The sequence below is a fragment of the Grammomys surdaster genome, unplaced genomic scaffold (genome assembly GCF_004785775.1).
Source record: "Grammomys surdaster isolate TR1022 unplaced genomic scaffold, NIH_TR_1.0 134, whole genome shotgun sequence".
In the NCBI taxonomy this organism is placed as follows: domain Eukaryota; kingdom Metazoa; phylum Chordata; class Mammalia; order Rodentia; family Muridae; genus Grammomys; species Grammomys surdaster.
In genome coordinates, this window is record NW_021604592.1 from 5,338,368 (window position 1) to 5,351,415 (window position 13,048).

The following is a 13,048-nucleotide window of genomic DNA, read 5'->3' on the forward strand; positions in this document are numbered from 1 at the left end:
CTCACTCTGTAGACCAGGCTGGCCTCGAACTTAGAAATCCGCCTGCCTTTGCCTCCCAAGTGCTGGGACTAAAGGCGTGCGCCACCACTGCCTGGCTGATAACTTATAAGGAAGAAATATTGATTTTGGCTCATGGCCTTAGAAGATTTAAGTCTAGGGTCACTTGACCCCGTGGTTTTAGACCTATGCTGCATACTGCATCACGGTGAAACAAAAGGCAGAGGCTAGTTCACCTCATGTCAGGGGAATGCAAAGAATGAGAAAAGCAGAAGTCAGGGCCCCAAGTCCCCTTCCAGGACATGGACCATACAATCTAAGTTTCTTTTATAAGCCCCACATCTTAATGTTTCCACAACTTCCTAATGATACCATAGACTATTCAACATGCCTTCATTATGTGGTCCCTTGGGGACATTCAAGATTCAAACCTTAGCACTCCACTTCATGTTATTTTACCATTCAACACCTGCAAATTAATGAACCCTTCAAAATGTGTGCGTTTATTTTAAGCTACACAAATCTGTTATCTCTTAGTTTTTAGCAAATACCTAAATGCAGGGGGCCAGCCCTGGGAGGTCTTTCTTGTTCAGTTCCACTTGAAGCAGAGGAAGGGGAAGAGTATCATCAAGGGTAAGACTTAGTCTTATGAGAAATTTAGGGTTGCTGTATAATAATAATGTTTTCCTCTCACAATTCTATGACTCTTTGCTTCAGCAGCTGACCTGCCTAAATTCCTCTGAGGTGAGAAACCATTTAGTACCTCATCCTAAAAGAGGAGGAGGTTAAATAAAGTAGCCTTTGTTCTATCTCCACAGGAACTGCAGGGGCTCTAACTTTCAGCCTGCTAATTGAAGTGTCAGGAAGAAAAGCAGACACTTTGAAAAGTGATTCTAGTGTTTATTTCTAAGTTGTAAAAAGTTTCCTATGAAGGCTCTCTAAGGGGAAAAGGCCTTGAAAGAAAAGTGGGGTAAGGGATCTAAGAAAAAGGGGGTAAGCATAATCTAAGAAAAAGCCATATAAGGAATGCTAAGAAGAGAGACATAAGGAGAATAATGCCAAGAAAAGTGGGGACATGAAGAATGAGTGTGTGAGAGTGCCCTCTTCTCTTTATTCTTAGCAGATACACATTACATGTTCAGAATACATGATCACATGGTAAAAAGTTTATCAAAAGTTTATGCATAAATTAAAATCATAAAATGAATAAGTTTACAACAGAGAATGTTTATATGCATAAACATTCTACTAATGGAGATAATTACTCCTAATTACTCCTAATGGAGTAATTATCTGGCTAAACATTTATCATCTGTCACAGCTCCACAAGTTCACGGAGAGTTAAAAACAATAACTAAGTTATTAGTGAAGTTTTGTATAGATAAACCCAGTCAATGTATTATATTCTATTCTATTCTAACACCTATAGTAAATCATTAGTTCTCTTTTTATGACCTTTGGTTAATGGTTTTACCTTTTAGAATGTGCTCTGAGTAGTAGAATGTCTGCTTACTCTCTCAGAAGCAATTAATTGGTATCACTTGGAGACTGGTAGAGTTCTCATTGCAGTTTTGACTATCAGAAAAGGATCTAATAGCAGTGCCATTATAAAAGAGCTTAATAAATACTGATATAATTTTAGGAATTCTTAAAAAATCATAATTAAGAATTAAGAAGTCATCTATTTGCCTATATAGCATCACTACATGACAGTACATCCTTGTACTTCTGCAGAGATTTGCTCAAAAGGGTGAACTAAAACATATGTTTAACAATATCAGGAAAAACATACTAATAGCAGGAATCTTTCTTAAAATGAATTATTCCTGGGCCTTGTCTATTGGTGCTCTGTCATAGATTTTTACCTGCTAGTTAGTAGCTTGTTGGCTCTTGACACTTAAATGTACACACACACACACACACACGCACACACACACACTCACTCACTCAGTCACTCACATTTATGCAAAACTGAGTATTCTTGGTTTTAAACTTGTTAAACATAACTCTCCTTTCTGTCTCCTGTGGCCCACATCAACTCTATCCCTGTAGCAGTATATTCCATGTGCTCCTTCTCCAACTGTACCACCATACTCTTGGATTTCGACTAGAACTTTGGTGCTGACCCAGCTGTGTTCTTTCCTGTGGACTCTGCTAGCTTTCCCTTCTAGCTAATTCTTAGTCCTACAAGTCAGCCACCTATACCCCTATACCTATATACAAACTCTATCTGTGACCCCATTGGGCATACACTGGGTTGGGACTCCTCCTGTCATTCATTATAATCTCTCCATTCTCATCCCAATCTCTGCAACAACCTGCTTAGAGGTGCCCATCCTCCTCAACTCCATTCACAGGAGACTCCAATTCTTTGTATAGATCCTGGGTCTCCTGTAGGACTTTCATCTCTGTCTCTCCAGAATATTTTACCTGACTGCACCTACTTTCAGGAGCCACTCCTCCAACTGTGCCACAAACTCACTAGGGATCTTGCTGTGGACAGGACCTCCTTAGCCTATCTCTATTTCTCTCTGTGAGCCAGTGAACTACAGAAGCACTCGCTACCAGAGAACCCACAGCCAGTACACTTACCTATACAACAGAGAGAAGACTATATATCAAGATCTAGAATCATCTCAAAAAGTATAACAATAGATACCCAGAAACCAGCACAAAACCACAAACATTTACAGCCAAGACCAGAACTGAAGACCCATGCATAAATCCACACACTTTTAGACACCTGTTTTTTCATAAAGAAGTCAGAAATACACTCTGAGAAAAGGACAGAATCTTCAAAAACTAGTGCTGGCCAAACCTGTATTGGGAAAAAGAAAACCACTATGATTAGATTCAAGACCCACTCAATGAGATGGAACCTATGTACGCTCAGCAGTATGCTTTATTGGCCAAGAACCTAAGACTCACTAGGACATGGGCCTAGGGAAAACTCAAATACTATTGTTCTGCTAAAAGTACATAGTAATAACATGAGCCTTAACATTCTGATATACCCATATGTATTAGTCAGGGTTCCCTAGAGTAACAGAACTTACAGAATGGATCTCTCAATCCTTTCTCTCCTCTCTGTCTCTCTTTCTCTCTCTAAAGCAAATTTATTAGAATGACTTACATACTGTGCTGCAGCTAATCCAACAATGGGTAGTTATGACTAGAAAGTATGAGAATCCAGTAGCTATTCAGTCCACAAAGCCAGATAACTCAGCTGATCTTCAGTACATGTTAGTATCCTAAAGAAGTGACCTCTAATGCTAATGAAGGAATGGACTTATTAGCAAGGCATGGTTAAGCAGGCAATGAACAAAAGTCTTCTTCCATGTCCTTATGCAGGCTTCCAGCAGGATTGGCCCAAATTAAATCTTGATGAAAGATGCGTTGCCTTGATTCAAGATCTGGATTAAAGGAGTGTCTTTCCCTAGTGCAAAAGACCTGGAATAAAGGCCTGTCTTCCTACCTCAAAGATTAGAAGTAAATATTCCTTTTGCAAATTAAGCAAGAATTCTTCTAGGTATGTCCTTCATCGTTTGAGTTTTAGTTCCTGATGTAGTCAAGTTGCCAACCAAGATCACGTCACAGATTAGTGCCTCACTAGGTCAGCATCAAAGATTATTTTTGCAGTAGATCAAAACTAAGGCAAAAAAAAAAAAAAATCTCCAACTGGCTAGTATACAAAGTGTGGGATGTTTTGGAACACTTAGTCCTCAATCAGACGATTTCTTTTCTTTCTCTCTTTCTCTGTGAGCCTATGTGAATCCTGCTCAGTGATTCAGTGGGCCATGCTTCCCTCATGTCCTTCATCTCCTCGGACTCCCGTCTTTCATCCTCATCTTCCATGTGTTTCTCTCGGAAGGGAGGAATACTGACAGAGACCTCCAATTTAGACTCTTTCAGAAAAATGTCTGACTGTGGGTCTCTGGCCCTGTTCCCATCAGCTGCTGGAGGAAGTCTCTCTGAGGGAAATGGAGGGGGAGTAGATCTTAGAGAGAGGAGGTAGGGGAGAGCTGGGAGGAGTGGAGGCAGGGAAAGTGGTGGTTAGGAAGTATTATGTTAGAGAAGAATCTAATTTTCTAAAAAAACAAAAGTAGCAAGAAAAAGAAAACATCCCATTAGGAGTCCAATTCAGTGAAGGTACGATCTATGAGTATAGCAGAATATCATTACAAATTATTTCATTGATGTTTTTTTCCCGTTATGTTTGGGTCTACCCTAGGTATTTAGGCTATCCAGTCTCTAGTTCCTGACCATTCAGGAAGTATATGCCATGGGCTCTCTCTTGTAGCATGGATCTCAAGTTAAAGAAGACTTTTTTTGGTGGCCACTCTCACAAGCATGGGCTCCCTAAATGAGATGTTTTCATCAAACCTCTCTCCTAAAGGCTCAGGGAATTATACAGCTCAGGGAATTATACAGAAGAGGAAGCAGGAAGAATATAAGGGCCAGCGGGGATGGAGGACACTCCATGTTTCATCCCCATCTTCCATGTGTTTCTCTCGGAAGGGAGGAATACTGACAGAGACCTCCAATTTAGACTCTTTCAGAAAAATGTCTGACTGTGGGTCTCTGGTCCTGTTCCCATCAGCTGCTGGAGGAAGTTTCTCTGAGGGAAATGGAGGGGGAGTAGGAAAAAAGGTCTTGTAGACACAACAGAACTACACACACGAGCTCAAAGACTACCTGCATATACAAGGCCTTCATAGATTCAAGCCAGACAGGATCCCAGTGCTCAGCAGAGCTGGATATGGGCTCCCAACCATAATCAAGAAGCTATCGTTAATATGCAACCACAAGCAAAGAAACAACTAGCTTTCTCCAATGGAGTCTCACTAGTAATATTAACCCAGAAGTAAACGGCCAACAAAAACCAAACTCAATGGTATTTTGTAGACATTTTGATTTCATATTGCCTTATTTTGGACTCCCCCCCCACCTTTGTCATATGGGCCTTTTGCTTGTATGTTACAGTTTCTGATTTTCTTTCACAGATTGTTTTTGTATGTGTGTGGGTTTTTTTTTCTTTTTTCTCTTCCTATTATGGCTTGTTTTGTTTACCTGTTTGTTTTCTAAAGAGAGAAAAAGAACATGTGTAGAGTTGTGTGTGTAGAAAGTAAAGTATCTGGACTATGTTAAGGAGGAGAATATGTGATCAAACTATAATGTACAAAATTGTTTTTCAAAAAAGCATGTAAATTAATAAATACTGTTGAACACAATGCAGAACATTCAATTGTGCTGATACTTCAATAATACAATATAGGAATGTTTATATAAGACTACCAAAAAAGATAAAATACAGATGATTCACTATTTCACAAAAAAATCATAAATTTCATCACTTTATTAGCTGGTATGGAATGAAATAACTTCTAGTATTCCAGAGAGAAGCAGAAAGTCAATCATACTATTTGGTTCAAAGAGATACATGTATTCTAAAATGGGCATGAAGCGCACCCAGACAAAACATTCTGTCATGTCTTCTGAAAGCAAAGCCTCCTTTTAGTATACTCAGGCTCACTGAGACAAGCACTTTGTCCAACTAGCACTCAGTTAACCTGGACTCATGTGTGGAAGCAGAGGGAAAATGCTATCAGAAGTTGCTAAGAGGATTCTTCTGTACATAAAAACATCAAATAGCACAGAAGGAAAATTAGCTCCCAGTGTTTTATAAACAAGAGCCAAGAAAGCCTGGTTTCTCCCCATCAGTGCTACCTATTCTGTACCTCCCAGGACATGATAAGCAAAAAGTGATTATTGACATGTTCACAAGATAGCATAAATAACAATAAAATATTTTTCTGTACAAATGATGAAATAGTGAAAATGTATACAACACTTTTTGACAACAGCAAAGTGTCTTCTGAGAATTTCAGAGAGTCTTGACCTTTTCTAAAATTGTAAAATCCCATACACACTGCACTGAACGGTAGCACTATACATCTTCAGCAACTGTGGTGTCAAAAATCTGGTAGCAAATTCGCTGCTCTGTTCCAACGGTGACATTGTAGGACTTGATGAGGCACTCTAGCCATGGGTACGCATCTGCAGACCAAAGGAAACATCCTTTAGACATGAACTAAGCACAGGACTGGTAATGCTGACTAATTTTAATTTTCCCCCCAGAAACAGATGAACATGATTGGGTATACAGAACACCCAACAGTAAAGACAGCTGTCACACCCCTACCTCAGCCATACCCCCCACCTCAGCCACATTCCCACCTCAGCCACACCCCACCTCAGCCACACTCCCACCTCAGATACACCCCCACCTCAGACACACTCCTTCGTTTCAGTGCTGACTGCTTAGTGGCCTCCCCTGACTTTTCCTTGATGAGTTGGAAAGAAGTGGGTCAGCCTGAGTGTTAACATGTGACCTGCCCTGGAGGAAGCAGCTATGGACCCCCACAATACTGGTAGCAGTAGTGCCATCTCCAGACTCTGAAAATAGTTTAGACTCAATAATAGCATCAACAGAAGGCTCAGGAAAGTCTGAACAGCATCTGGTACGGTTCTAAAGTCAGCCAAGGTAAAGTGTGAGACACTCTTATGCATGGCTGCTGGACCTAGACAGTGTACAGAAACAGAATCCCTGGCCACAGAGGATAAGGTGGCAGTTATAACTGGTACAACTTTGTCTGGGCAGGAGCATGCCTGTGTTTGTGCAGAGATAACTAAAGCTCATAAATTTTGCAAAGTAAGAATTGAAAATTCTGAAGTCCATTAACATGAAAAAGAAAACTCATCAATAAGTCAAACAAGATAAGCGCAGATTATTTTTAGTACACACTTCTTGTAGAAATCACATCTACTTTGTATGATTACAGCTTCAATGTCTGTATGCTATATGTGTAAAATCAGTCAAATGTACTGTGACCAAAACGGCTATATTTTAAGTATATTTCAAATTATTTTAAAACTCCCTTATTTTTATTATCTCAGCTACTATCTTATCAAAACATAGGTAACAGTTATTTTTCACAACCTAATCATTCTGTTGAACTCACAGTTGGCTTACTTCCAGGCTACAGATTAGAAACATGCTAGGTATTTTTCCAAGAAAAAAAAGGGGGTTGGAGGGAGGGGGGCGAGAAGGAGGAAGGGAAGAGATCTTTTAATTACTGCCTACCAACTTTTATTCCTGGGGTACATATCATATCCATGATTGTTTCCAGACTCTTCTGAAGGTTGTCATCAGTTAGGATTTCTGATGCTGAGATCTTGAAAAAGTTTTCCTAAAAATGATAAACACAGGAAATATTAATATTTTGAAAAGAACTTCAGTGTGGGGTTGGAGAGATACCTTAGGGATTAAGAGCACTGGCTCCTTTAGCAGAGGACTCAGGTTAGAGCCACCCGTGTATCTCCAGGGGATCTAATATCCTCTTCTGACCTCCACAGGGACCATGCATACACATGGTGAACTGACATATAGAGGGAAAATATTTATATAATAAAAATAAAGGTATAAATAAAAAAGAAAAGTTTCAATGCACAAAATTTCAACATCTAATTTGTTAAAATGACCTAATGTACTCATTAGTCTCTTACGGTTATGGAATCTATAAACTGGAATACTTGTCGAAGTTAAAACCTGATTCACTGGTTACCGGTAAGACAGCTTGGAGATGCACGCAGACACAGTAAGATCATGCAGCAGTGCTGATGGTGCTTTTGTACCCAGGAAAGTAAAGCTATTGTGAGGTATGATAGAGGCTAACACTAAGAAAACAAGCACTCATTTTTGACCTCTTCTAGTTGAGGTTCCAGAGAAGAAAATTTTCTTGCTTTGCCATTTATTCAATGTTGAACACACAAGGCACACAGCAGCTGCCTGTAAATATTCATTTAGTAAGTGGATGGATGAATTGGGGAAAACAGAAGGAAATCTCTTAACCTTAATTTGGATTGTTTTACGATTTATATAAGTTAAAGGCCCCCCCCCACACACACACAAATAAGAAAACCTGTTACCTAAGCTAGTCATCCTCTTAGCTTTCAGTGTTTCATGCCCTTTGAGAGCCACTGACTTGACTGTGTCTACTAGAACTATGGGCTACTCTGGGACATCTAACAATGTCATCTGAGGTTGATGAGTCTGGGACATGCATCATTAGCAATACCTCAGGAAGAGAGCCATCAGCCACATGGGCAGTCAGTTACGAATGAAAACATATATGACAAGTCAAATCAGGGCCTAGGTTAATCTCTCCCCATTGTCATGACTCCACACAGCACAGGGAAATAACAGGCTCTGATTGCCGGTAAAAGCTAATGGTGGCCTCAAGGACGAGTCAACGCGCAACTATGAGTGTCAGAAATGAGAGTGTTCGCTCAGCTTCTCTGCAGCTGAGACAACAGTACCTGCGTATCAAGTGATTTCATTTGCTTTAGATGAACCTGTGGAGGCTTACAAAGCACACTGAGAGAACTGCAGTGTGGCCATCCGCTTCCTAGTAGCAGAACTTCTGTGTGAAAGGGAGAATGATGCCTCAAACTTTAACTCCTCAAGTTTATATATTTTTTAAATCTGACTTATTAAAAAAAAATCAAAGGCAAAGACATAATATTGGATCTATGTGGTTATATTTTGTTTATCTACTTTAAGTTATTTTAAATCCTTTTAAAAACAAAATATAGAGAAACTGAGTTTTAGTCTTCAAAAGTTTTCAATAATTTACACTAAGGTAAAACTAAGAAATATGAATATATAAAAAATTTAAATATAAAATTTTAGTGAAGTATCTTTAGCAGTTCTGTTACTCACAGAATCCTTGAGGTAAGCGTCCAATACTCCTGTTCCGTCATCCAGAGTGAAAATCATCACAAACACATACTGCAGGGGCACAATGCCCAGCACTGGTGAAGGGAAAGAGCACATTACGCCAGGCAACTAGTCGTTTTTATAAGATGAACTCTATCATGTAGCTGCAAATGATGTTTACTAAGAGCATTTACAAGAGCAAGAAAGTGTGTACTTAGGAACTGTCTGCTCCAGTATCAATTCATGAAGCAGACCAATGTGTTTATTATATAGGGGTAGTCTCATGATGTAAGCAATTGTATCTTAGTACTTGATAGAAACCATAAAAAGTGTTAATAAAATGTAACACATTGCATTCTAATAATATAAAAAGTCAAATTAAGATTACAGTGTTCTAGAAAGGAGCATGCAGTGTTTTTCTTAGTTCATCCCTATTTGTATTATGAGGATAGAGAATTTTTTTTTTTTTTGGAAATGTTATTTGGCTGAAAGAACAAAACTGTTAGAATCTGGGATTCCATAATTTGCTAGAATGACGAGGAATGAATGAATTAGATACACCAAATCACATGAGAATTTGCCATTAGGGTGACGATCCTTTTATTGAGAAGCGGAAGAAACTGCATAGATGTACGGAATGTTATATTAGCTTCCATTCACACAGCCCACATTCCAGTAGGAGAATTAATTAAGCAGGCGGACAAGTCAGAAGAATAAATTGGCAACAGACAGAATTTTAGTATTCAATAGCAATAAAAGAGGAACAGCATTTGGGACTTCAAAAGGCCCCAAGAGGTTATACTGTAACAAAAATGTTTAACTTAAAAACTATGCTGAGAAATGCAAAAGGTGATTACCCAGTTCAAAGTAACATGGAATCTCACTGGACTGCAGGGTATGACATAGTCATATCACAAAGCTAGATAAAAAAGCACTCCTCCACACATACACGTACACATACATTTATATAAAATATTTTATATAACAAAATTCTAGTCTAGTAGAAAGAATCTGGGTGATCATTTTAACAAAAATATTCTGAGTTGCCCAAACAATACCTACAGTTGTCAATGTCTTTGAAAGATAAATTCTGAGAACAGATCTGGCCAAGTGGAATGCTTATGGAGGAGGCAAAGTAGTAAGAATGAGGTAAAGTGATAAAAGGAGGGAGAGAATTGGCTTTAAAATATAAACTCAATGGAAGCGCAATAGATACCGTTAAACCTAGAGGGTTTTCCTTATAGAAGATTAATGGATGCACACACTTGATAATTCTAGTAGACAGGACATTGTCCATGTAACTTGTGTATAAGACTTGGCTTCAATATCAAGGACTGTCTAAAAATTGCCCTGGTCCTGGGAGTTGTAAACACGGGCTAGGTTGTCAGTTATGTATGTAAGAGATAAAGACTCCTTTCTCTGGGCTAAAGACTTGGGTGGATTGTAACAGTCATCTCAACATCTCTTCCAGTGCTACGAGTCGGAAAGATCTGCTCGGGACCTGTGTTTGGGATCAATGATTAAATTGAAAACAAATGAGCAAGTATTAAAATATGAACATGATTACAATGCTTGGAAGTATTCACAAGCAATTTGAACATTCAGTCCTCACTTTCAATACAATTATTATAAACAGATTTCAACTTAGTAAAGTTAGTCTAGTCCTGCCAAAAATTATCAATAAATATTAAAGAACGAGTGAGATGATAGGGAGAATTGAAATTATATATCATAGCAATTAATCTAACCTTCTGCCACAGAGGAAGGAATCCATGGTCCATTATTAAGAAGGGAACTTAGGTTTTGTATAGGTTTCAAGCTTGAACATTGTTTACATCTGAAATGAATAAGTGAAAAAACAGTAAATATTTAAACATATAATCAAATTCATCTCATTATCATATCCTGTTCAAGTATGTGAAAGTCAGTTATTAAATAGAACAACATAACACTGTCTATACTGTAGGATGCTTGTGTCAAACGAGAATTATGAATAACTTTCTACATAAAAGCAGCTAGAGATACTGTGGGTGTGGTGGCTTGAATGAGAAAGGGCCCCTAGCCTCATATGTTTGAAAGTTTGGATCCATGTTGGTGGACTTTGAAGGAAATCTTAGGTGTTGTACCTTACTGGAGAAGGTGTGTTACTGGGTGTGGGCAGTGAGGGGTCACAAGCCCACACCAGGCCCATTCTTACTCTTTCTAACTCCAGTATGCAGGTAAGATAGGAGTCCTTAGCTACTGCTCCTGCACCATGCCTGCCTTCCTCCTGCCATGTTCCCCATGTAAAGGTCATGAACTCGGCCTCTGAAACTGTAAGCAAGCCCCAAATTCAGTGCTTTCTTTCATAGATTTCCTTGGTTGTGATGTCTCTTCACAGTAACAGAACAGTAACTAAGACAATCGGCTTGGGAATAGAACTTTTATGGTGAGAATCAGGAAGTGGACTTTAGATCAAATCATAAATTTGGTAATGAGTTTTCTTGTTAAAACAAAGAGTCAGGAGAGAAGTTGTAGGAACTCTGCTGAATTTATGGCTCTGTTAGCAATAATCTGATGACCACAGCCTTACCAAAACAGTAAGAAAAAATTATTCTGAATGAAAGGTGAGAACACTTAAAATTTTAGGTAAAATCATGGTTTTAGTAAGCCCATATTCAGAATCTATACGATGACTGTCATATACTATACGATGCCCGATAGCCAGTAACCATCCAGCATATAAGATTGGCATTGTTTTATATAATTTGCTCTCCCTATATATTAATCTATTTTAAGGACAAGTAATTCTACTTTATTAGGCATGATCGAATGTCTATACGACATAAAAAAAGATGCTTAGAAGTAAATTCAATACTACTTTGCACTTAAAAATTGGAAAATGCAGGGGTGACTGTTTTTAGGCATATCATTTAATCAACAAATTATACATATTTCTTTATTTACAGTAATAATAGAAAGACAATGGAATGAAAATTATTCACTAATATTAAACAATGATAAGGCAAGTTAGTGGCTCATATTAAGAGGAACACAGAAAATGATGGGTTTTGATATTTCAACTAAGTGTTATATAAGTCTTGCAGAAGGTTGAAAAATTTGGAGACACCGGGTGTTTTAGAGCAAAAATAGTTAATAATTGATTTTACTTCATTGCTGAAGCTTTCTATTTGTTGAGTATGAAACAAAACAAAGAGGAAAGCTCACTGGTCACTCTAAGGACCACAATCAGATAGCTATGATAACAGCAGAAAGTAATTTTATAATGAAAATCAAAATTTAGTTTGATTAGTAATAACGACTAGTAAATGCTACACCTTAGGAGAAGTAAAGGGAAACAGGGAGGAAAGACGAGATGACAAGGTCTATCTAGGCTGCAGAAAAGACTTCTCAAAATGGCGTGTTGTCAGGGTGACTGTTTCATCAGCAGTATACAAGGTACTTTACTTCTTCCTTCCAGGTCAGACTCTGCAGACCTCATATTCTTTGCCAGTTTTTCAGTGGCAATGACTCTGCAAGGTGCTAGCTCAGCAGTTGTATAATTCACTTACTGGATTCGCAACTCTGAACTGTCCCTTTAGGTATCAACTTAATTCTTATGAAAAGCAAAACAAAACAAAAACATAGGCTATGACTGAGAAAGAAAATACTCAGTCTTATACCCACTGTGATTTACCATGCATACACAGAGTATGTATATGTGTGTGTATATATGTGTTCTAGAATAGAACTACTCAAGAAAAATTTAGTATGGGTGCTCTTGAACTCACAGTGGGGCTACATCAATACGTCTAACCTAGTGAATACAGCATCCAGCACATAATCCTGTTGTCCACTCAAATTCTGAATTTGCTATCTCTCCCTAGCATATGAGTGTTGTGCTACACATCACTTGACAGGAAAGGATTAAAACTCAATATTTAAAGAAGAGTTTATTGAACCTGTATTGCATTAGTACAATTCTAACACAATCATTACAGCTCAGGAACTGTTTTCAACTACAACTGGTACAAGTAAGTACCTACTGCAAACACAGCAGCGCAGTGGAAAAACCAGAGACATAGTTGTAACCCCGGATCTTGAGCTGACCACATACCCATAGTGATGCACCTTTCCCTGTATGAGGAATGGGGCTGCAAGGTCGAGGAGCTCCAGATCCTCAGGGCCGGACCTCACAGGGATCACACTGTGGAACTTGCTGGATAGTTTAGAGACTTCACAGAGCCTTCCTCCTTTAAATTAATTAATTAATTAATTAATTAACTCTTCAAT

At 38.5% G+C, this 13,048-nt stretch overlaps 1 protein-coding gene across 5 annotated transcripts in view; it reads right to left on the reverse strand.

Annotated features, from left to right (window-relative positions):
- Positions 1-13,048, reverse strand: part of Pot1 (protection of telomeres 1) — a 68,902-nt gene that overhangs the window by 2,141 nt on the left and 53,713 nt on the right. For 4 of the 5 annotated variants that reach the window (XM_028762582.1, XM_028762584.1, XM_028762585.1 and 1 more), the window contains 5 exons: positions 12,873-13,008; positions 10,525-10,613; positions 8,780-8,871; positions 7,142-7,247; positions 5,316-6,054 (listed from right to left, as the gene is read on the reverse strand). In XM_028762582.1, the coding sequence (XP_028618415.1) occupies positions 5,945-6,054; positions 7,142-7,247; positions 8,780-8,871; positions 10,525-10,613; positions 12,873-13,008 (533 nt within the window). In that variant the 3' untranslated portion in view covers positions 5,316-5,944. Of the gene's footprint in view, positions 1-5,315; positions 6,055-7,141; positions 7,248-8,779; positions 8,872-10,524; positions 10,614-12,872; positions 13,009-13,048 lie in introns of those variants that run through there. The other variant, XM_028762583.1, reaches the window with a different exon arrangement.